Genomic DNA, 25,049 nt, shown 5'->3' on the forward strand with positions numbered 1-25,049 from the left:
TCCATTTAAAAAAATTAATGTGACCTTGACCTGACCTTCGCTACGCAACCCAAGGTCAAACTGATGTGATCAGTAAATACATCTTTTTAAACGCCACAACTTTTGTCTGAAACATTTTTTTGTAAAACTTATATTTTTCCTGATATTCGGGCGTCCCGGTACTTTCCGAACACCCTGTATATCAGTAATATTAACACATTTCATCTGTCATACATTTGTCGTAACAGATAATGTTGTGTCAGACGCATAGATTGTAAAATATAGAATTTCTATGGTGTTCGTGGAAATCTTATTGCGAACTTTAAAAATAATCTATTTAACAATGCTAGCTATATGAAGCAATAACCTAATTAAGACAAATTGAGTGTCGCGAATTCGATATTCAAAAAAATGTTATCTTATTTTTAGTATATATATAGTCTCATACAATAGCAGTCCTTATATATAGTCTCATACAATAGCAGTCCTTTAAAACCAAAAGAAAAATATTCTATCACTTAAAAAGAGAACTCTAATTGCAAGATGCTATTTCCTGTAATCCTAGATTCTAAGCAAAAATTTTTACCGAAAGAATATTTCTCTTCTATTGAATTATTAATCAGAAATCTATTACAAATATACTACAAATCTACTACAAATCTACTACATGTTATCCTAACTTCTTTCTTTTCGAATCAAATCAACATATGTTTAATTGGAGTAAAATACCTTTCTGCAAAAAAATTCTTACTATAAAAAATGTCTATTAAGAACAAGATTCATACTGTAGGTCAAAGACGAAATTCCTCTAACTTTAAGAATATTATACTTAAAATATTTTCCTTTTGGTTTTAGAACAATCTTCTTAAAGACACACATAACATACATACATATATATATATATATATATATATATATATATATATATGTATATATATATATATATATATATATATAATATGTATACGTGTGTATGCGTTATGTGTGGTCTTAAGATATATACACACACATCACAAGATATATTCTAAAAATAAGTCACTGAGTATGAAATCAACCTGAAACTATTCTTTTCAGACTTTCTACCAATTTGGATCAATTTAAATTTGACATATACTTTCCACTAATTACAATGGCCAGTACATACACAATAGTAGGTAAAACGTTGGAAACTTCCATGAAAAAAACATATCGTATAAGTGGAGATTTGATCGACATTACAGCCAACATCACTATATATGGTAACTTCTTTTGGCGCAAAGAAGACGGGGAGAAATTTTTCAGAGTAAATCATGTCTCCACGAAGTTGAACGTCGGAGACATTAAGATAGACCTGAAAGACACAATAAAGGACAAAATATTACCGCAATACAGAATTTACTATGCGAAGCACCTTTTGAAAGAAGCAGAACCTGATATACTGTACAAAATCGAGCGTATAGCTTCCAGTACTATCTTAGATATCGCAAATAAGATTTATTTAACATTCCCGATAGGTAAATTGATGCCAGTTTTATGTTAACTAAAAATAACGTTACACAAGACACGATTTTATGCTTTCTGACGTGCATGCTAACCGCCACGCTGTAGATAGCTGAGTCCAGTGCGTAAATGTTCCAATATACGGTAACGATTTATGCAGCGAATCGTGCTGCCTACAGCGTGCTAGTCAACATTGCGTGTCAGAAGATATAAATTCGTGAATTTTTTACATGACATTAGATTTAGTGTTTCTTATTGACAAAGATTTTATGTACAAATATCGTATGCAAAATATTTCTTCCGATGAAGTTAAGTGAAAAATTTCTCATCACTACTGCTCACGAGCTTGCAAACTAATCGTTTATCACACAAGTCGAATGATAGTACATGGTGTAAATAGTAGCTTTTTATTAGATTTTTATATGATAGATAAAAGTATAATAAAAATACTTATATTTTTGCTGAATTCTACGTTGTAGTGAAAACGACGGATATCTCTATATAGTATCACTTTGGCTCTTGTTCCAACCGATTACCATACGACCTCGTGAGTAGTGGTGCGCAATCGTGATAATTCAATGCGCTTTTAATTGAAAAAGAAACATGTATATAAACGGTATGCAAAAGAGTTTAAAACTTTTTTTCAATATGGTTTGGATATTTTTCCCATGCAATATGGAATGCAGCCGATAAATCAATGGGAGAAATTGTTTTTAATTAATTCCCAGAAGTTATGTTCTCCCATTAGAGAATTGACTGTTTTCCTAAGTGCATTCAGAAAGAAGTGCCCAAAATATACAACGAAATGAATCGTTCGCGAAACGTAATTATGCACGTACTCAAAAATTCCAGAAGAGACAACAAACAATAGCAAATTTTCTTTCCTTGAAGGTAAAGAAAAAATTCCCTTCAACGTATTGATAATGCTGACATTTTTATCAACGCAACAGAAAAAAAATACAAAATTATTTGTACTTTGAATAAACATAATAAAAAATTATGCACGTCACAAACAAACCCATGAGTTATTAATTGTAAGTAACACGGCAAATCTGTGCGAGAGTGTTAAATTGAGGGATACATGGATCTACGGTCTAACAAATTTCGTGGGTAATGTCCGATAAGTAATCGCGATCGCGCGATTCAAGTAAAAAACTCAAATCTAACTGTGAATTCATATCTGAGTATCTCACGTCGGACAATTTTCATGTAACGAATATTTTAATACGAGCCTTGGAGACGTAGTTCATGCGATCTTACACAGAAATCGATGTTAGTAATACTCGCACAGGAAATATTTGTTACATTTTAAACATTCTTGTTCTCAGTATATTCTATTTTGCGAAATAATAAATAGAATTGACTGATATATCGCGTGTCGTTTTCCTAAAAGAACAAATGAGCCGTTTTCAACGTTTTCAAACTAAAAACGTTGATTCTCGCCTCGAGTTCGCAATTTGTTAAAATAAACAAAGATGTAACTCGAACCGATACATGATTTTCTTCCAGATAGGAAGGCTGATCTTGAAAATCATGTGATTTACGGCGCGTGTTGTTTCGGTCAGTTTTTTTATTATTCTCTCGAAGGGTACCTCGGTTTGCTACTAAACCACGTGATTTACATCATACTGATACGTGATAATCGTGTTCAAAATATATGTTCAGAATATACTCGGACGAGCAGATCAACGGCAGATCAACGGCAGATACGGCACTGAAAATAATACTGGATGGTTACTTGTCGTTGAATTGCCAATTAGTCGGGAAATTATTTAAACGTCAGAGTCGCCCGGCATCATTAAGTTTCAATTCAACCAAGAACTTCGTCGCAAACTACAATGCGTGTCATTTTCGCAATTCTCGTTATAAGCGGATTAGTCGCAGTGAGGTCAGGCGACGAGACTGACTGGTGTAAGTAACCCTACCATCACAACAAATTCATTTTCTCGAACGATAGCGAATATCTGTATCTCTGTTTTTGCGTTACGGCTAAAATCCCATCCTTTAAGAGTCATATATTTTGAAATCGCAAATATTTGTCGAGTCGATTTTTTTTTTTCAACAAACTACATGCCTTGCGGAACAAGAAATACAAAATGTAATATTGTACTGTACTAAAAAGAAAATCCGAGTTTTAACAAACGAATCTACTGATGAAAATTTAGAAATGGGTATTTTCAATCAATTTTTATATTCCATAAAACTTGATCGTAATATCGAACTATTTTCATCATTATCATTCGATTTTTTTGCGTATCATCTCTTATCAGATAATTTCGGGTCGAATATTTTATGAGGTGAGTCAAGAGAAACCGTTCTTTTCTCATTCGATCAAGTTACGTTTTATCAGACCTAACATTTGATCGAAAAAATCGATCGGATATATTGCTTGAATGATATATCCATTAGTTAAAACTCAGATTTCTCTCTCAGCGTACTCATGTCGTTTTGACCTACAACCGAGAAATTACAAACACTGTGTATTCTGTTCTCAGATCCGCTCCTGCGGAAATGTAAACGCAATCAAACATTGTTACACCTACAACCATGTATAGAGGACAGCATACGATCGTTGCAGTATTACTTGAAAAACAACAAGATTTTATTTTCGCGTTATGAACCGTATTATGAAGAGGAATATTACATGTTTAACAAAATGAAACATTTTGACGGCTTTTTGTCGCTTTATAATATACAGATCAAAGGTCTAACAGACTATACCATAAAAAATCGTTGGTAAGTAATTGCGATTGACAAGGTTAACACACAAGGGCGAAATTTATTCGCGAACCCAGGTTTATTATCCCCGAAGAATAATATAGGATCTTGACCATTAAATTGATATTTCATTTGTCGCACGGAAAAAGAATTGGCTGGATTAACCACAAATGTCTGGGGAAATATAAATAAATCAGAATTTTGGTTGCAGTTATCAGAATTCTATTCAAGTTAACGAGCTTAACCAAACCAGATTTCTATTTAGCTAGAAAACTTGAACAAAATTGAACTTCAATCGGAATTTCTGATACATTCATATTTTACCAGACATTTGGTTAATTTTAACTAAATTTTTGCGTATTTATGTGTACGAAAAGTATTGTATCGTATGTGTCATAGTTAGATAATTTTTAAGAGATTAGCAGGAAATGTTATTAACCGTCTTATTGCTCTCGTCCAACTGACGAACTGACGTTAATGCTCTCATATGAGCAAAAAATCTGAGAAAAAATTTTGTTATCAAGATAAAAATTTAGTATATCGGATCATAATTTGCTTAAAACGCGATCAATAAACCAATCAAATAATATAAATATAATTATATTAATAATATAATATAATTACCAAATATTTTGTAATTTTGCAACGAAAAAATTTAATTGCCGTTATGTATGTTTTGTTTTCTCAATAAATAACTTCTCAATAAATAACTTAACACAAGTAAAAAACATATAACGCCAACCAAATTGTATATGTACCAAATATTTTAATTTCAAATACAAAAATAGTTTTTTCAGTGTATACGCGAACGTCACTGTTATACTGCGATGTTGACACATGCTGCTATCCGAAAGTTTCATGTGCAATAAATGTAGTAAATAAATTTTACAGGAATGATTAAATTAAATTTAACAAAGATTTACTTATCATCGCATCTCAATACAGTTCTGTATAAACGAAATAATGCATTAAAACATTTGTCGATGTGCCAAAGTAAAGCTTGAGATTGGTAACAGTGTGATTTGCGTTGACATATCTGTTCTCGCTGTGAGCACAGTGCTCAGATCTCTGCACCGCGCGTTAGCACTTTTAGAATCATCAGCAAAAGTTATACTAACGGGAAATTGAGAAAACAATCATACAAAATAATGTAGGGAATTGTTGATAAAAAACTAAAAAGTTCCAGACTCAATTTTTATGCCACGTTTATATAATAAGAAAGTAAGATTTCAACTAAGCCTCTGACGAGAGCAATAGAAAATTAGTGATTTAAGATATTCTCTATACAACAATCAATTAGCACATTCGACAATACTTAACGTACGACAAATGGAATAATAGACTTATTCAGCCGAAACGATCCACATCGTGAATTCGATGGCGGATTATAAGCAGCTAAGCACAAAACTAGCTTGAAACTGTTGTTTCCAGGATAGCACCTGATTTCTGTCAAATTAAATTTGACGCGTTATTCTCAAACCTTCAAATGGAAGCTATGTACTATATGAAAGCTAATATAATGGGAATGAACATAACAACATCCCCAAGCCGTAACAGAATGTCAGCTGAACTTACACGCAATAAAATCGTCGTCATTTTAGAGGGTGAATTTTATCAGAAACATCATGCAAACAATGACGTAAAAGAACATTTCCGAGTACGTAGTGTCGAAGTGAATTTGGATATTGGATGGAACGACTATTTTTTTGACAAAATAGACAGAGTCCGCAATGTATCCATAAACATAAATAAACATCTGAAACAGAACTGGTGGAATGTTAAGTCTGAAGTAATAGATCAGCTGCAGCAGAGCATTGCCACACGAATAGAATCAATCGCGAATTCTATATATAAAGCAAACTCGATGAAGATACTGATGCCATACGACTAAGCAAGTCGTTGATCTTATCTTTATTCAAAGATAGCTAATTATTTAATGACAACCACTAATCATTAGAACGGTTGACTTTGCGGATGATATTTTTTACCGAGTGAGAATTCATGTAGCCTCGTTTGCAAAACGTTTTTTTTTTTTATGAAATTAGGAGTCCATCGAACGATGACAATCGCGAGTTTTTATTCACGAGTTTGCATGATAGTTGTCTATGACAGAAGTCGAATGATAGTGCGCGGTGTAAATATTAGTCCTTTATTATACCTTTATCTCTGATAGATAGAAGTATAATAAAAATATTGATTTTTTTCTTTTGAACCCTTCATTGCAGTTGCAATGTCGGACATCTCGTATACTATCACTTCAGCTTGTGTCATGACTAATTGCAGTGCAAACCCATGAGCTGCGGCTTGCAATTGTAATTACTCGATGAACTTCAAACTACATTGGGAAAAGCAAACGCGTACACTTTTCAATACGGTTTGGATACTTCTTCTCATGCAGTACGACCCGCAGCCGATAAAACAACGAAAGAACTTGTTTTTTATTAATTGCCAGAAGTTATGTTCTCTCATTAGAGCACTATTTTTCAAAATACATTGGGGAAGGAATATCCGAATCATACCATGAAACCAAGTTTATAGTTATCCGAAAAGTGAGTGTTACGCTCAGAAATTCCAGAAAATACAACAAATGTTGTAAAAATATTCTTTTTTCTTTTCAAAAAAGATACATCTTTTTAACATTTACGATATATACTGATATTTTTGCCATGACAAAAATGAAAGTGGAAATTACACTTTATATGTATGATTTCTGTTAAATAAAATCCTGTATATCGTTACTTATATGTGAAATATGATATTGTTGATTTGGATATATTAGTTTTAAATGGATACTAATTTCTTTCTTTCTGTGTGTGTAAGTAATCTGTCGAATTTGCACACAGAAAGATATCATTCCACTGCTAAGAAAAGCAATTACTCAATCTGCTTTTCTTTTTAAATAATGGTTATCTTTAACAAAGAATATTTTCTTGATATCAGTCTTCGAATATACTCATTACAAATTTTAAGAAGGTTTATTATCATATAAATTCTAAAGAAGAACTTATTCTCTTTACAAAGATATGTCTAAAATTTTATGGAGGAAAAACTTGGTTCAAGCAAATCGAATTTATGTTTTAATTTCATATTTTTTATTTGAATACTAAACTCATTAGGATTCAGAACGCCTTTTGAATAAATTTGATTGCTTGTGGTGAATTTATAGATTTGTGGAAATTTGTGAAATACTTGAAACAAGTAATATTTATTTAAATGCGGTATGTATTTTTCTGTATGTGCAAGCGCGGATTAATTCGACTTTACGCCTCGGAGCCTAGTTCGTGCAGTCTTGTGCAAACAGCAGCAGACATCGACGTTACTAGTATTTTTTATCATTAAAATATCTTTGCCTTTTATTCCCTCTTACAAAATTGTTTCGGATAGAATCTACCGATATGCCGCGTGTCATAAAAACACGAATAGACAATTCGTTTTCGACGCTTCCAAACTAAAGATATTGACCCACGTCTCTAACTCGCTGTGTATTAACACACCAAACAGGAGGATATAACCCGGCTCGACCGATTTCTCCCGAAATGATCACCTTGGCGGATGACGATTGCGAATCGCGTGATTCCACGACAACTTTCGACATGTTTACATGTTCTGTATCATCCTCTTGATGAATGCTTTAGTTCATTGCTAAGCCATAAGACCACACGTGATTTACATCGTGCTGGCACGTGAGATTATTGTGTCCGAAATACGAATCTTAACAGACCGAACCAACAGATTAACGGCAGACGCGGAACTGAGCGCAACGTAAACTTATCGCCGGAATCACACAATCGTTTCGTTGCCAATTAATCAAAAGATAATTAGTCGAAAGATAATCGCGCGTCAGCTTTATCCGGCATTTCAGAACGTCATTAAGTTTCAATGGAATCAAAGAACTTGTCGCGGGTTACGATGCTGACCATTTTTATGCTTTTGATTGTAACATGCAGCATGGTCGAGTCGACCCTTACCCTCGCAACCGTATGTAAGTATTATGTAATTGTCCAACAAGATAATTTTCTTGAACAGGAATGAATGCATTTCCGTTTTATGATAACGACTAGAAACCTGTTGTGTTGGAGGTTGACTTCAAATATTTGTCAGATCAATTTTTTTCTTTTTAAGAACGTGTACTTTTCATCAAAATAAATACAAAATATATTTTTACTACTATATGCAGAAAAGAAATAACAGACACTTTGTATCATCTTTTCTTAGTACCGCAACTGCACAGATGTAACCGCCATCTACCTGATATAGGAAAATGCGTAAAGCGCAGCATAGAATCGATGAAGCCTTACATAGCGAACGGTATTTGGAATTTGAATACAAAAGTTTTCGATCCATATCACATGATACATTACGAGTTTACCTTGGGAAATGACACCAAAGTGATATTTAAGAATACATTTATCTACGGTCTATCAAACTACACGATAAGAAAACAAATCTTGTAAGTAATCGCTATTGATTATACACGAGTCGGTATTTATTCGCAAGGATAACAAATTAATTTGTTGCACGGGCAAAAAGATAGATTTCTCTGCTGCAGCTAATCATGGTTTGCTGAAAGAGTATTTGCTGCTCTAACTTGCTAAAAACTGCCTGCTATAACCGAAGCCTTTACTACTACATCGGTTTCGTGACTAAATTCATGTCTACTGGCAGCTACTTACTTTTATGTATCCGTATATTACAACGAGATTTAGATTCTTGCTGCTGCAGTTAACTCTTCTTTTTTTCTATATAGGTAATGATTGTCCCCATCTCAAATATCGGTGTAAGATCAACCGATCGATCGGTATCATTGTTGAGTTATTATTTCATGTGTCGCACGACGCATATAATCGGATGTTTCAATTGTCGGATAGACAAGATTTCTTTCACGCAAAAATATTAGCAAACTAGAAAATTCTAATTCTACTTTATTTTGACGGGATAAAAATTCTCTTGATGCTGACAATAAAGACAAACAACAGCAGAAATCAAGATCCTTTTCAACTACGTAATTTTCTGATAACGATTCTAAATTGATCTTTCGAGAAGGAATAAAATTCGCAACTTACACATATTGATTACAAAATGATCTATCCAATCGGCACTTTCGACAATACTTGGTCTTGCGCGACAAATAAAATTATAGCTTAAATAGGCCGTAATCGATTCACATTTTGAATTCGAGAGTGCAGCTGAGCACACGATTAACATGAAACTGTCGTTTTCAGAGTTTCTGTAGACGTACAGCGAATTGAATTTACCGCGAAATTTCCACTCATCCGAGTGTTCTCCTTCTACGAAATACAGAGTGCGAACTTGACGTTACCCGAAATAAAAGACGGATACAAAATGGGTGGTATCTATAGGAACGTCAAAGCTAAAATCACTATAGATGGTGAATTTTATCTGCACGATAAAACCGAAGAAGAATATTTCCGACTGAACATGGTCTCCATCCCGAAATTGTCCGTGGAAAACGTCACGGTCTTCAGGGACAACTTAGAGTCCTTATCTTCTTCTACAAATGCTACTTTGACCGATATTTGGCAATTGATATCGAACGAAGTACTACAAATAATTTCGTTAACCGCTCCCGACGAAATCTTCAACTTCGCGAGTAAAATCTATGATAATTTCCCAACGAAAATGTTGTTTCCGCTCTAAGTCGTTATTTCCATTTTATCGTCGCGACTCCAATTATTTTATAACTGTTAATCGAATTAACGCGATCGTGTGCATGTTATTGTTGTGTATCGAAAATTGATATATACACGGTGTCATGGATGTCTTACCATTGCCCAGATCGAGATTTACACAATTTTCGATCTTAGACATAACGCTCGAGATTAAAAATTGTGCAAGTAATAGTAGTTATAATGATAGGATTAGAATAGCTTTGATCGTAATAGTTTCAATCTTACTCGTATACGCATAGGGCCGAAAATTATGTAACTCTCAGAGAATATTAGGACGATGAATACTCATGACATCATGTGTACACTCATTTGCATATCGGTTTGCACACGTTTTCTTCTGACAAAATTAGGTATGCATCAAATGATCACGATTGCGAGACATTGCTCATGGGTGGTAATTAGTTACGAAAGAAGTCGAATGATAGTACGGAGTAAATAGTAGCCCTTTATTATACTTTCATCTCTGATAGATAAAAGTACAATAAAAATACTTAGATTTTTCCTGAATTCTCCGTTGCAGTTGTAACGTCGGACGTCTCGTATACTATCAGTTCACTTCCTGTCATGACGATCACCGCGCAAGCTTGCGACTGGTGTAATCCATAATCGTGGCCATTTGGCACGCTCCTAACTTTATCGGGAAAAGCATGCGGAGACATTGTGCAAACGCGTGTACACCTCGTTTTAATACAATTTGGACACTTTTCTTTCGATGCAAATCGAAAAGCAGTCGATCGTCCCATGAGAAAACTTGTTTTTGAAATAATTCCCAGAAGTTATGTTTTCCCATTAAACCATCAACTGTGTTCTAAACTGTATCAAGAGAAAAATGCCCGAACCGTGTCGATGTCAAGAGTATTCGGAAAGTGAGTAAACGTGAGCTCAAGATTCCAGAAGACACAACCAACGATAGTCAAAGCGTTTCTTTTCTCTCCCAAAAAAAGCAGAATAATAATCATTAAATGAGTTTGCGATACTAACGTTTTTATCCATGTGCACTCAAAGACGAGAGAAGTGTATAAACTTATTTTTGTACTTTAAACAAATTGAATAAAAAGTTACGCCCGTAACATGCCAGTTTTGAAATGATATATTGATCGTATAAGTGACGTCAATCTGTATATGCATATAAATTCTCCTTTATGTCTCGGGGACGTAGTTCGAACGATCTTGCGGAGGTAGCAACAGAACTCGAGCCTTTTATCAATGTTTGCAAATACTGTCAGCGAATTGAGTAAAGTTACTTGTGCCGAAACCTCTACACGTGCGTTACCTCGTTCGAGCCTTTTATCCACAGAGATACAATTTCGCGTCTTGCCTCACGCTAAAGGCAAGACACGAAGTTGTACATACCCGATTTGGAAATAAAATAAAAATATCAACAAGTATCGTTCGAAACAGTGAACGTTCGATGTTTGCGATATCAGCACACAGATCGTTAATAATATTTTTTTCAGAAATTTCCTCTCTGTGGTCGGAGAAAAAATTTAGTAATAAGTATTATCTGAAATAATTATCTTATTTAAAAATAAGTTAATCTAATAGATTAATTATTTAAAATAACTAATGCGCAAATAATTTGCATCTAAATACTAGTATATATATTTTTTATCATATTTTCTCAAAGTATTCACATGTCTCGTTTGTTTGCTCCTAAAAGCTGCTGACCATCGTCGCGATTGTGTATAGGTGAAAATCAACTCCCAAGACTGCGGAGAAGCATTGGATGCCGCGAGGGAATCGCTCCACGATTGACGCCGAGAGAAGGAAAATACGCGACGCGTGATGTTGCGTTATATTCGCGCAAGGAAACGGCATTTACATATGTCCCATAATTCGAGTAAGTGTTAATTTTGTTCGCGAAAGCTCGCTTTAGCGTGTAGAAAACGCGGCGTCCGCGAGTGTCACGTTTCCTCATTTTTACTGTTTAACGCTGCAGAGTTCTTTCGACAACTGCATCTCGTGCATTGTAATTGTGAAACATTGCCGCAACCTTCCCGAGGATTGTCTTTGTTATCTCACGCTCGGTGCTTACCTCGTGTGAGATTTGCGTGTCAATAAAGTGTATAGCGTAAAAGTAAAAGGTCATTTAAAAAAGGAGTAATATGACGTTTTACGAGCAGAACTGCTTTCGATATCGACTGACGTGCCTGATACCATATTAGCAAGCTCGTCAATCTGGCCACGCCTTCCAATATTTCTCGACTGTGACATATAAAATGAGAAACCGAGATTATTTATGAAAAAATCAAGTAAAGTAGGTTCAAGGGCGAGATCATTAAAGATCAAGGACAATTAAAAATAAGGAATTACCGCGACAGCTACTGAGACGCTACATCTTGAGTTCCTTCGTCACGTAGAGCTGCGGCACGCATTTCCGAATAATCTGTCCGTACATCGCGCACGATAGAAGAAAGGTAATGAACGATAATAAAGTTCCTAGGAGGAACAAATTCGGAGAGACAATGAAGCGTTAAATATTTATCGCCGGTCACCACGGTTAAAACACGACTGCGTAAGTGACTCGTACGAATATATTTTTAATATTACAATGCCTACGACTTTTGAATAATATGATCGAAATTCGCTGTATTTGTATAGATCTATTATACCACACTCATTTACGCTTATTCAGTCCATGGAAACAAATTTTAATGATGTAACATGGCAAATAACGTTGAATTGCGTATATATAATAATACCTCTTAATGTGATATGATATTCTCGTATACAGAGCACATAGAAAAATGTCACACTCTACTGATAAGAAAAATGATTACTCACTTAACTTTATCTTTCTTCTTTCAAGTAATAGCTGTCTTCAACAAAGAACATTTTTTCTTAAAAATAGTCTTCAAATAGACTCATCATAAATTTAAGAAGAGTTCATTATCGTACACTTAAAAGAAGAATTTATTCTTTTTACAAGAATAGCAAAAAATTTATCGAAGAAAAACTTGGTTCCTTCTACATAGCAAGTAAATCGAATTTTTATTTTAATTTAATATTCTTGGATTGAAATGCTGAACTTACTAGGATTCAAAATTTGAATAAATGCCTATAATAAGCTGCTGATAGATTTGCGGATCTATAAACTTATAAAACACTTGAAATAAGTAACATTTATTTCAATGCAGTATACATTTTTCTGTGCACATTTTTCACGTTGCATTCTCGCTGGCGAAATAGATCTTTTTGCAATTAATTTTTTCATAAATCCACAAGACTAGCGTGCAATATAATTCTGTTTTCTTTCCTTTTTTATCGCTACATTGCAAAATGGTACAAACGTATTTACGTTAAAATAATCGTGTAATACGATTTTCATTCGTCAAATTAAACGATCTTATTAGTTGCAAAAAATGGTTTTCTAATTTAAATTTCAATCTATGATCTGATTTTTTACCGTTATTATTATCGATATTTGTTAAAAAAATTTACACGTGCTTGCTTCTTTAACATCGTTTTTTCGTAACATCTTGAAAAACAATATATCAATACATACATAATTTGCATATTTCATCTTTTTATCATCATGATATCCTATAATTATTAAAAAAAATTTTTCTTAATTGTGTTTATTATACAATATATTGTATCAATCACCACACGAAAAATAGTTTACTGGCCCAACAAATTTTCTGTTAGTCTAGCAAAATTTTTTCGTTATTATATGGACAGCAAAAAGATTTGCTAAGAGTATTAATCACTATTTGCTGGAATTTGCTGAATCTACATATTATTTTGTTATAAGAACCGTGATGGATTTATATAAGCAGTTGCAATTTTGCTCCGATAGCAAATAAATTTGCTAAGGATACATATTTTGCATCAATAGCAAATTAACGTGATTCTTAGAAATACACTCAACAAATTTTGTCTATCCTGGCAACTACTTCTGCTCTAATAACAAGTAAAATTAGTTACGTCAATTAAATTTTTTTTATGTCACTACGAATATACGAATATGCAGTAGCAACGATGATTTTGTTAAAAGAGCAAAATTATTTTTCTCCATGTAAAGTATTTATAATGTAATATCTATTAAATGTATGTAAATCTATTAATGTTAGATAACGTAAATGCGCGTAAATTTTATGACTTCGCTTTTTTCACTCTGCTATTTTATTTATATTATGTAAACGATAACATACACAAGAAGTTATACAAATAATTCCAGGAAAAAAGTGCTCGATACTGAAACATCGATCGAAGTGCTAAAATCTCAACAGCAGAGTGAGCAATGCGAAGTCATAAAATTGACGCGCATTTACGCGATCTAACATTTAATAAATATTATATCATAAATGCTTTATAGTAATTAATACAATATATTGTGTAACAGACATAATTAATATTGTGTCAGAATATTGTTTTGAAAATCGATCGACTAATGCTCAGGACCCTGAAAAGCACGTGAAACAAAATCGAGTTCAAGTATTGCAATAATCGACTTCAGCATTTTCAAACCAGAATATTCTACGGCATATCGAAAAATAGTATTGACGTTAATCTTAAGTAATTGAGGATAACAACCATCGGTTGTTACCAATCGTAAATATGAACGCATTGCATACTAATAATATACCAGATGCAATCGTATGCAAATTCCGTATATTATTTTTTTCCCACTAATAACAGCAGAATATCAGTTGGGCATGTTTTAACTATAGATGCGGAGGAAAGAGACGGTCACGGCGACTCCTCAAAGCCGGCAGTAGTGGTGCTTTCAGAGTAGGGGGACTCCCGCATATAAGACAGAATATGAAGGGGTCTGCTCTTTAGTTTATCACAAAGTAGTCAGCCAGTCGTGTACCCTTCCTGCGCTAATCTCCGTACGCGCCGTCGAGTCAGGTCGATATCGCGACACGCATCGCGATTATGTTTTCAACGGATCCTCGCATCAGAAAAGTCACCGGTCTCCGAACTAATTAACGGACACAACGAGTGTCATTTCGTAAGTGTTCCTGTCTGTGAGAGATAAGCCGCACAGCGCGATGGATGAAGGAGGATCTGTTCGTATTTCCTTTTTTTTTTACAGACGCGATCGGGAAGAAGGAAGTGAGCGTGTCACATTTCTCAAGAGGGAACAGTGCTATTAAAAATGGCACGCGCGAGGGAATCCTTCGTCTTGCTTCTTGGACTTTGCTGGGGTATCGTTTTGGTGTCCTGCCAGGAGAGTCAAAACGCGACGCAATCCAGCGATGAGCTGAATGAGCCAGACTTCCCGACTCGTGAGTTTCGCGCGAAATTTCCCGCATAAATCGCGAGACGCGTGTGCTAAAGTCCCCGATGAAGTCATTGGAAACCGAAACACTGGATCGATAATAATTGCTATGCGATGCGGGCGTTTATTAGTCACCGAATGTCATTATGGTGATAATATTCATTAGCTGGCTGCGTGCATGCTAACGATCGCCGTCGATAGAACTTAAAGCCACGTGATGACTCTTAAAAATACCGGCACTACGGTCACTCTCTCCGAGAGTGCCGGTCATCAAACATTAAAGCATATCCGTTTATCTAACCTTCTTAAAAAAAACGAGGAGAGAATTCATGTAACACTGACTATAATTTAATTATTACTATTTCATTACACAAGTAACAAATTACACAAGTAAGGCAAACGGGAGATTATTAACGTGAAAGAGAAAGAGAGAGAGAGAGAGAGAGAGAGAGAGAGAGAGAGAGAGAGAGAGAGAGATATTATATTACTTTATATTACACTTAAAGAAAAAAACATGGTAATGCCAACTATACAGGTGACAACAATACGAGTTTTGTATGTGGAATTGATGTGCGTATATAGTTTATAATAAACTATTTTGTAGTTATATGCAAATAAACCCTTAGTTACAAGATAACTATAAAATAACTTATTAAATTATATAAACACTAATTTTACATATAAAGCTCGTGTGATTGTTTCCTATATAGTTGCCGTTACCATGTCTTTCTCTGAGTATATATTATATTATATCTGACAATTTATTTTTTAAGTCTCAGAATAGAATCGCGGAAATTTCCGGGATGTCACGGGATTCTCAACAAACAAAGTTTGCCACCTTTTGTTAATTCTTGCACCGAAAGAAAGAAATTATTGATCTAACTGAAATTATAGTTATATATTTTTTAGTTATGCTAACATACACAAAAATAGTGGTGATAACATACATATAAAGTTACTATCACACAACATTATAATATAGATTAAAAAAAGATTTTTTTTAATTATAATTTATAACAATTATTCCTTTGTGTGATTACCAATACTAAACATACATTTTATTCTCAATGTACGAATGATATACACTTCGTCGACACTCTCCGAAATTTATTCACCAGTTTTTGCAATTTATATCCATTTTTAATCGTCATTATTTCCTTTTTCTTTTTCCGTGGTGAGCGCGCAAGCACCGGTTGGTAACGCGCGTAAAAGATAATAGGAAATGATTGCACGCGAATGTAATATCATCTTGCATTTCCATTCGCGTTTTCATTCGCCGAACATCTCGAGCGTATCTGCCTTTCTCTTTCGTCATAACACGAAGAAACACAAACAATGAACGTAAGGTTCGCAATTACGTGACGGAAGCTTGTTGTCTCGATTACAACTATGCTTTCTGGCCGCCGCCAGGAACTCTATCAGCGATATCGGCCGCGCGATATTTCCTTCCCTCGCGATACTTTTCGAAAAATCTCCATCAACCGGTCTGCAAATTTCACTTCCGCAAAACGCGAATTTGATGCTGGAAGGATTTGACCCGCTGGTTGACGAATGACCAAAATCGACTAGTTGAAAGCTCAATTATGCATTGATCTACATAATTATTATATTTGTTGCCCTTTTAATACTAGTCGTTTAATCATATACTAATGGGACTCGTTTTAATATGTATTTTGTACTGATTTTTTTCGTCATGCTTTAATTACGGAATTTTCTTCTCTTGCATATGTTACACGTAGCGTGTTTTTGATCACATTTGTCATCAAAGACGTGCATATTTTCCATTTAACATTTAACTAGCGACACGATGCCAGTAGCCAGATAGTTGGCGAAATAATTCGCGTGCCTGAACACAAGGCGAGCCGATGTTGGTCGGACATGCACATTTGGTCCTCACCGATATAATGTCTCGAACCATGGCGTAACATTTCTCGACGGCGTGGCGAAGGTTATGTCAGAGATTGCGTAATTGCTGGTGCCGGGAATCGGCAGCAATCGTCCGGAGAAAGTACCGGGTTAAAGTCGGCGTCACTACGACATACACAAACGCGCCGATTCTCTACTCTAGATACTGTACGTACATGTAGACGTTGATCCTTTCATGATGACCGTCCGCCAGCGATCAAGTACCATGAGAAAACGTGAATTTCAATTTGAAACTTGTCTGTTCTTTATCTCCTATATAGACGGAAGAAGGAGATATCTTTCGATATAAATCCGAGTTAATCGAGATTATAATAAAATCAAAGTGCCCGGACACACGAATCTAATACTAAAATTCAACGTAATATACAGACATATCATCTATGTGGAAAATATTTAAACTAAATATTCGTATTTAAAACCAAAACAATCAAAACAATTGGGTTCTGGAAATTGGTACTTATGTTTTACTCTAATATTCTCTAATATTCTCAATCGCGAGACATTCTTCCTCCATCCGTCCAGAATTCTCTCCGCTAAACGAGTTTATTTTTCAATGACACGGTAATCAAAAACAATTAAACGTTTATAAGAGAAGAAAATCTGAACATTCTTAAATCATATTATTGTTTCCTTAAAGCTTTCGGAAAGATGATGATTCAGAGAACTATCAGGAGAACGTTTTTCCATGGAATTTACGTTCGCGAGCATGATCGGCCTTTATCTTTCATCATGCACACGTTCGTTTTCCTGCGTGATCAAGCGGGTGTCCTGAGTGAAAGTGGCGACGTAATAGCCACGCCGATGATGCATCAGGTGGTCCAGATTCCTTCAAGTTACGACGTAACACCAGCACGAGGCAGCTGACAACGTCTCTCTCGCTCCCTCACTCTTTTTCTCTCTTTCTTTCTTTCGTCGTTCAACAAGAACTTTTGTGGAAAGGTCAAGAATGATTGTCCCGAAATTTCAGCACCAGTAATTCAAACACCGCACTCTAATCATATTTACGGAAGAATGATTCATGGAAAAATGGCGGTGCTGTTTATCTCCTTGCTTGACATTAGAGAACTCGGTATATTGACATGTAGCATTAAGGATGCATCGAAATGCACATAGTGTGGATTAATATGCACGCTTGTATCAGCTTATGAATTTTTATATCGTTGAATATACATCAAGAGCAGATGCAATAGCAAATGCAATAGCTTACCTGTCGAGTAATTTTCAATGCAGATGAAGCTTTATATACGCAAATTTATATTATAATTTACTGGAACTAAAGTCGGTATTTACGAATACGCGAGATGTATCTGGAACATACGACGCTATTATGTCGCCATGTCCTTGACGATGGTCAGCTTAGTTTGAGAAGTCTATCAGGCCGCGAAAGTCGAGAGTATCTCGAAATTTATGTGCGCTCCTTCATGAAGAGAGAAGCGCGAGAAGAGACGCGTAATATTTATATTACATAAGCACCCCCAAAGAGAAGTCACGGAAGAAATCTCGAAGGAAGACCGAGAGCAAGAGCGAACTATCAATTCACATGTGAAAAAGTGCAAAACAGAGTAATTAAATTTTTTAAGCAGATTTCTTTAAAGCGAGCCAACGTGTTAAAAATCTTCTTTCGCGCAATGATTCTTCTCCCAATTAATTCTCATTGACACCTGCAGACTTATTCTCGTTTTCTAACACATATGTTACATGGGAAAAAATTTAGTTTTCGCACAATGAAATAATAATCAGACCAAAAAATTAATCGATGAGAAATAATAATCTGTGATTGAAAACGTTCGTCTCAACATTCAGCTGCAGAGTAAAACTCGGCTAAAAGCAATTACGTGAATACACTGAGAAAAAATACTTGAAAACTTATTTGTGGGATATAAAGTTTATTTCTGTGTGTGAGTGAATAAATTTTGTCCCACACAAATAAATTTCTGTTTTCAATAAAAACCTGCTACACTGAGAAAAAATACTCGAAAAGTTATTTGTGAGATAAAAGTTTGTTGTTGTCACAAAAACTGATGTTATACTCCACAAATAAATTTTCAAGTATTTTCTCTCAATGTACAGGAATCTTTCTGTTCCAGAGTTTTCGTCTGGACCTCAGGTAAGAGAAAAATCAGTTACACTAACTACTGCTAAATAGCTATGCGACGACATTTAACGATAATAATATTAAAATTCGCAGAAAAAGCGTACTAGCATCGATCAATTGTTAACAACAGTCTTGCAGGATTATTAAAGTGAGAGTGATTGCATAAAAGAGGAAGTAGGAAGAAGTGGCAGAGCAATTTGCTGAAGAGCGGACGTACGCGCGCGATCCCACGTTAAGTGGTTCTAGTTTCCATCGCAATGAGTTATTCATTAATACGATATCACGAAGCTCGCGGCTAAACAGAATGATTGAAAAGCCGTTCGTAACGGCCGCGAGTTACTCCAAGAATCACTCTTTGATTTAATGATCTCTTTGAGTTAAGAGTTAAATCTCTTTGAATAAAGGTTTTTTTGAATCAATAATTAGATGATCGTGCTAACAAACCGGTTTGCATGAAATAAAGATGATGATATCGCTTAACTATATTTTTACATTATTTTACATCGCGCTGTATCGTCGTATACATACAACGATTTAAAGACACTTTTCAATATGAAACAATATGTACAAATATTTTTCAATATGTACAAATATGAAAAATAATTCAATTATATAAGGTACAGAAATATGAAGAAGTCAATTTTATTACACTAGGAAGATATACTTGAAAATTTATTTGTGGAATATAAAGTTTATTTCTGTGCGAATAAACTTTACATTTTACAAACAAATTTCCAAGTTTTTTCTTAGTGTAAAAACTGTAAAAACTGATGTGTTAAATTTGACATTTCATGTGTCCCAAATCATCCACTCTCATTTATGTGTAAATTTAACATAAAACAAATGTGGTAAAAAATAACACGCATAATATGTAAAAAATTAACACAAGAATTTAACATTTGATACCGTCAGAAATCACAATTTGTATTAAATTGACATATGTATAATTAACTAATGTTAAATTAACTAAAATAAAACGTTACTTTAACATTTGAGAGAAGTATTAATCTACGGTTTTGATAAAATGAAAATGTTAAATTGACATAATCTATGTATGACATATTAAATATGTCAATTTAACACAACATGTGATTCCTAACGGTATTCAAAAGTTAAATTCTTCTGTTAATTTTTTCCATAGTATGCGTGTTACTTTTTATCACATTCGTTTTATGTTAAATTTACACATAACTGATAATGGTTGATTTGGGAGATATGACATGCTAAATTTAATATATCAGTTTTTACAGTGTAAAAACTTCCGACATTAAAAAAAATTTTTGAAAATTTACTTGATAAATACAAGTTTATTTCGCAGAAATAAATCTTATATCTCACATATAAATTTTTTAATATTATTCCTCGGTGTTAGTCTCTTTTGAATTCTCAAATTAAATTTATCTTTTCCACTTAATAGAATTGACCAGAATAGATTTCACATTAATATTTTTCCGCGTAATGCGGAAAAACAGCAGTGATTAATTATGTAATTGCAAGAAGTCTGACCGCACATACAGATATACATAGATACGTGTGCTCATGTCGCGTTCAAAGTAACGTCGAAAGGTTGCGGTCGTAAAATCGCGTCTACTCTCAAATGTCAAGTCACGTATTCCGCAAAGAATGTTGTCAGTACTCGGATAAATCTCTCTTGACGGTGTATACGTACACGTAAAGCCGAGATAAGAGAATTACGTGCATAGACACGACGTGCGTTTCTAAAAGTTAAGAAGGATTAATGTGGGATCTCCAGGAGAGCGCACGCGTTACCCATAAATTACCTGCGCCGATTAGCTGATTTGTTGCAAAATACGCTTTTGTGTATATTGTATACGCGAGTGTGTATGTATACGTTATTATTATTACTATTATTACGTAGCTGCTTATTAATTGCATAATGCCCATACTGCGTATTGCATAATGCTCCTATAATCGGTGTTTTGTTTCTTTTTACAGCCGAATACATATTACCGTGCAGCAGGACAGATCCGAAGCTTGACACGTGCCTTCAAAATACTCTCAACCATATCAGGCCATACTTGGTGAACGGTGAGTACATATTTTTGCATTTGACATGCGCAAAGATCACCAAGACGGTCGCCGATAGAGTGTAGCTAATGACACAACTGCATCATTCTAGCGCCGTATCATTGATAACACTTCATTTTACATGGCTCTTTGAAATCATTGTGCAAATTGCGGAAAGAAAAATATAAAATGGTATTTCCGTGAATGTTATTTTCGATCGATATTTGTCGTGAGATTTAACGAAAACTCGACATTTTATTTGGTGAACGCAGAAATGTTGTTATTAAACATAAGTTATCTTTATACAGAGTATTCCATGATAAAGTGTACGTACTAAGAGAGAGAATGTGCTCCTGAAATCAATTTAAACAAAAGATTTCCTATAAACATGAATGAAATTCACAATAGTTAGGTGCAGGCCTTCAAAGCTAAGAATCGATTTTTCAACGCCTTATTATTAAGAAAAAAAAGTCCAATAATAAATAAAAAATAAACCAGACATTATAAAAACAAAAATTATTGAACAAAAATAAAAATCATATCGCTCAAACTAACGTCTCTCGGTTATACATCGCGTATGTAGAATATGGATGAAGTTTTTTTCACAGAATTAAGAAAGGTAAATCACAGTTCTTAGCTTTGAACGCCTATACTGATATAATTACCTATACTTAGGTAATTATTGTACATTTCATGTTTATAGTCTTCTCTATTTGAATTAATCCCAGAAATACGCTCTCTTAGTATACACAGTTTGTCATTGGGTATCCTATGTACACTTTTTGGGGTATCCCAGAAAGAATATATTTCCAAGTTTCCATTTTATCGCGCTAGATTTTTTACTTCACTGCGTCATTAAGTAATTTGCCCAGCAAGACCGCTTCTTGCAAAACGCTCAGAGCTACCGCGACGCCAAAAAAAAGCGAGAAGTCATTAAATAACACGCGACGCGTGTCCGTTACCGAAGTCCTGTTCGCTCACTGTACTGCATATTTTCCGTCGGAATTTACTTCTGACTATTTAATGAAATTTACGTAACGTCAATTAATGCAACACCAAAACCAGTTAACGACGAGAGAAGCCCGTAAATGGTAAACCGTGAGTACTGATTGTGCGCGGGTGCATTACATAAAACGTATTTCTCATGTCGTAAGAGAGCATACTTTTACTATAAACTTTCATCGGTAACTTCGTAAATATCGCGAAAATTTGTGCGACTGACGATTTAGACTTTTACAATGGATGTTTTATGTAACAGGTGAGTCGGAACTCAGGAAACTTCACCGCGTTGCGACATAATTACGCGCCCCAACGCGTTGTTACAAAATATCGGCATTGCATCGGCACAATATTATGCACGATTATTCAGCGAAAGAATCGATTTAACAATTGCATAGATTATGGAAAGACGATGATTTGTTCAATGATATCTATATGAGAAATCCGCTTCAGAGAAATTGATTCGCAGATTAAAATTGAATTCGCAGAACGAAAAGTCGACGACGCAACTTTTCACGAGTTTCTGCGTCGGTCTCGCGTTACTTTTACCGACTGATCGTCGACGCCCGAAGGCCAAGGGGATAACAGTCGGAGCTATGTTTTTAACGTGAATTTTCTATCACGCAGGCATCCCGGAATTGGATTTGCCGTCGATCGAGCCTCTGGTGATACCCGAGTTAAAAATCGAAAATGGCCAAGGCCCAGTGCGCATTCGAGCGCTTTTCAACAACATCACCGCGATAGGACCGGGAAACTACAGCATCAATAAAATACGCGTCAATATGTCGTCGTACAGACTTGACATCCACGTATCATTCCCTAAGATTGAGCTTCAGGGTCTCTACGATATCAACGGAAACGTGCTGCTCTTTCCCATACAGAGTCACGGCGAGTTTTGGGCGTTATTTGGTGAGTCTCTTTACTCTGCGAATAATTTATAATCATAATTTATCTTTCTTTATTTTTATAATTTAATATTTCTATAATTTTTATCTATATTTCATATTTTTATTTATTATCAAATACTTAAAAACATATATAAATAAAAGTAGAAAATATTTTATATCTCTAAAAATGTTACGTTAATTATTTAAAATATATTTTTAAAAATATATCTTTCTAAATATAAACATTATATATATTTTTTTTATTTATATTTTATATCTTTTTATAATTTATTTTTTAATCGTAAAAATTTAAAGCAAAAAGAAACAAAAAGGGCAACCACGTAATACGAACATTCTGTAATTAACAACTGCGATAATAACAACAATAAATTACGCGATAATTCTCTCTCTCACTTTCTCAATTCACAATTTGACGTTTCACAGGCGATGTAGTCGCGATCGCGCGTGCACAGGGTGAAGTGGAAATAAGAGACGGCGTTCGCTACATGAAGGTCGTGAAGCTATTGGTCGACTTTAAACTCAACCGCATCCGATTCCGCGTGATGGACCACCAGAACGGCAACAACGTGATCGGACAGGCAATGAATCAATTTCTCAATCAGAACGCCCACGAAATCGTCGAAGAGCTCAGACCGGCGGCCAGCGCGGCCATCGCCAAACATTTCAAGAATTTCCTGGGTGGCGCTTTCGGCAAATTACCAATGAAAGTCTGGCTGCATGACACATAATAGCTCTCAAAGAGAGTTTTCGATAATATATATACACACACACACATACACACACACACACACACACATACACACACACACACACACACAAGATGTCCCGCCACTACCGCATTATCTCTTAAGAACGGATTCCTGAGTGATTTAAAGAAAAAAATCCTAATGCAAAAATGTCGAGGCTATAATACTTTTCAAATTATAAACAATTAAAGTTGACCAATTATATTAGCTAAAGTACGCACGCTCAGGTACAACACACAATGGTACACTGAGAGAAAAATTATCTTAAAATCAACAAATATTTCCTTGATGGGTGCTATTAACATATTTACTTAAATCTACATCCTCTTTACTTAAATCAAATATTGTTTACTTGATTTAAATAAACAATATTTGATTTAAGTAAAGAGAATGTAGATTTAAGTAAATATGTTAATGGCACCCACCAAGGAAATATTTGTTGATTTTAAGATAATTTTTCTCTCAGTGTACAGATGCATGCACGTAAGTGAGAATTTGCATAAGATATGAAATTAGTTATAAATCTCTGAAAGAAACGTCAAATGTGTGACAGTTTATTGATTCTCATAAATGTATTGTGTGATTTTATTCATAACATTTCGACAAAACTGTTATTATTTGCGATGTTTATTTAAATGATAGAAAAGGCAGATTGTTATTACATACGTTGTTGTATGTATGGAACTTCCATATCAATATTTGGAAAAAAGACGATATGTGCACCGTTATATGTTGTACCATTATATGTTGTACCGTACTTGAGCGAGCGTATTTTAGCCAGTATAATTGGTCAACTTTAATCGTTTATAATTTGAAAAATATTACAGCTTCGCTTTTGCATTATGGTTTTTTATTCAAATTACCTCAGGAATCCGCCCTTAAAAGATAATGTGGTAGTGGCGGGACACCCTGTATATAGTACACGTTCACGACATACATACCCACACACAAATTCATCATTGCCACATTGTTTCATCGAAATGCAAAAACATTTCACGATTATGATAAAATATGGTGATAGAATGTATCATAAAGTGTGGGGTCTTTTTTCTGTTAATTGAGATATGGCTCAGTGAGTGACCCATAATCAATGTTAATACGTGACATTTCTCGAAAGATCATTATTCGACAGGCCCTGTATTATTGCTATATCGGCCCAATAACATTTACTAAAATTAATCTCGACCGAGCAACAGACCCTAGATCGACAGTAGAGAATATGTACTTTCGAGTCGCGCGCTGCAGCGCTAGTAG

The 25,049-nt window shown here is 34.6% G+C and overlaps 5 protein-coding genes across 5 annotated transcripts in view; 4 read left to right on the forward strand and 1 right to left on the reverse strand.

The window, feature by feature from the left end:
- LOC116848915 overlaps positions 1-2,475 on the forward strand; it is a 7,162-nt gene extending 4,687 nt beyond the window's left edge. Inside the window, exon 3 of the mRNA XM_032825518.1 lies at positions 1,054-2,475. Coding sequence (XP_032681409.1) covers positions 1,054-1,498 — 445 coding nt within the window. The 3' untranslated portion in view covers positions 1,499-2,475. The remainder of the gene's footprint in view (positions 1-1,053) is intronic.
- LOC116848844 overlaps positions 1-25,049 on the reverse strand; it is a 120,848-nt gene that overhangs the window by 40,748 nt on the left and 55,051 nt on the right. The gene's annotated exons all lie outside the window — the stretch shown is intronic.
- On the forward strand, positions 3,124-6,927 carry LOC116848912. Its single transcript, XM_032825504.1, has 3 exons — positions 3,124-3,369; positions 3,954-4,194; positions 5,608-6,927. The coding sequence occupies exons 1-3, from the start codon at positions 3,297-3,299 to the stop codon at positions 6,065-6,067; spliced, it is 774 nt and encodes a 257-aa protein (XP_032681395.1). The 5' UTR covers positions 3,124-3,296; the 3' UTR covers positions 6,068-6,927.
- LOC116848907 lies at positions 7,908-10,936 on the forward strand. The gene is made up of 3 exons (XM_032825493.1): positions 7,908-8,158; positions 8,392-8,626; positions 9,399-10,936. The coding sequence occupies exons 1-3, from the start codon at positions 8,056-8,058 to the stop codon at positions 9,832-9,834; spliced, it is 774 nt and encodes a 257-aa protein (XP_032681384.1). The 5' UTR covers positions 7,908-8,055; the 3' UTR covers positions 9,835-10,936.
- On the forward strand, positions 11,761-24,136 carry LOC116848888. The gene is made up of 6 exons (XM_032825451.1): positions 11,761-12,844; positions 14,540-14,823; positions 14,908-15,100; positions 21,071-21,163; positions 22,769-23,050; positions 23,473-24,136. Exons 3-6 carry the CDS (start codon positions 14,971-14,973, stop codon positions 23,775-23,777), a joined length of 810 nt encoding a protein of 269 aa, XP_032681342.1. The 5' UTR covers positions 11,761-12,844; positions 14,540-14,823; positions 14,908-14,970; the 3' UTR covers positions 23,778-24,136.

The sequence above is a fragment of the Odontomachus brunneus genome, unplaced genomic scaffold (assembly GCF_010583005.1).
Source record: "Odontomachus brunneus isolate Ranch 3 - 2012 unplaced genomic scaffold, Obru_v1 Obru_scaffold_005, whole genome shotgun sequence".
In the NCBI taxonomy this organism is placed as follows: domain Eukaryota; kingdom Metazoa; phylum Arthropoda; class Insecta; order Hymenoptera; family Formicidae; genus Odontomachus; species Odontomachus brunneus.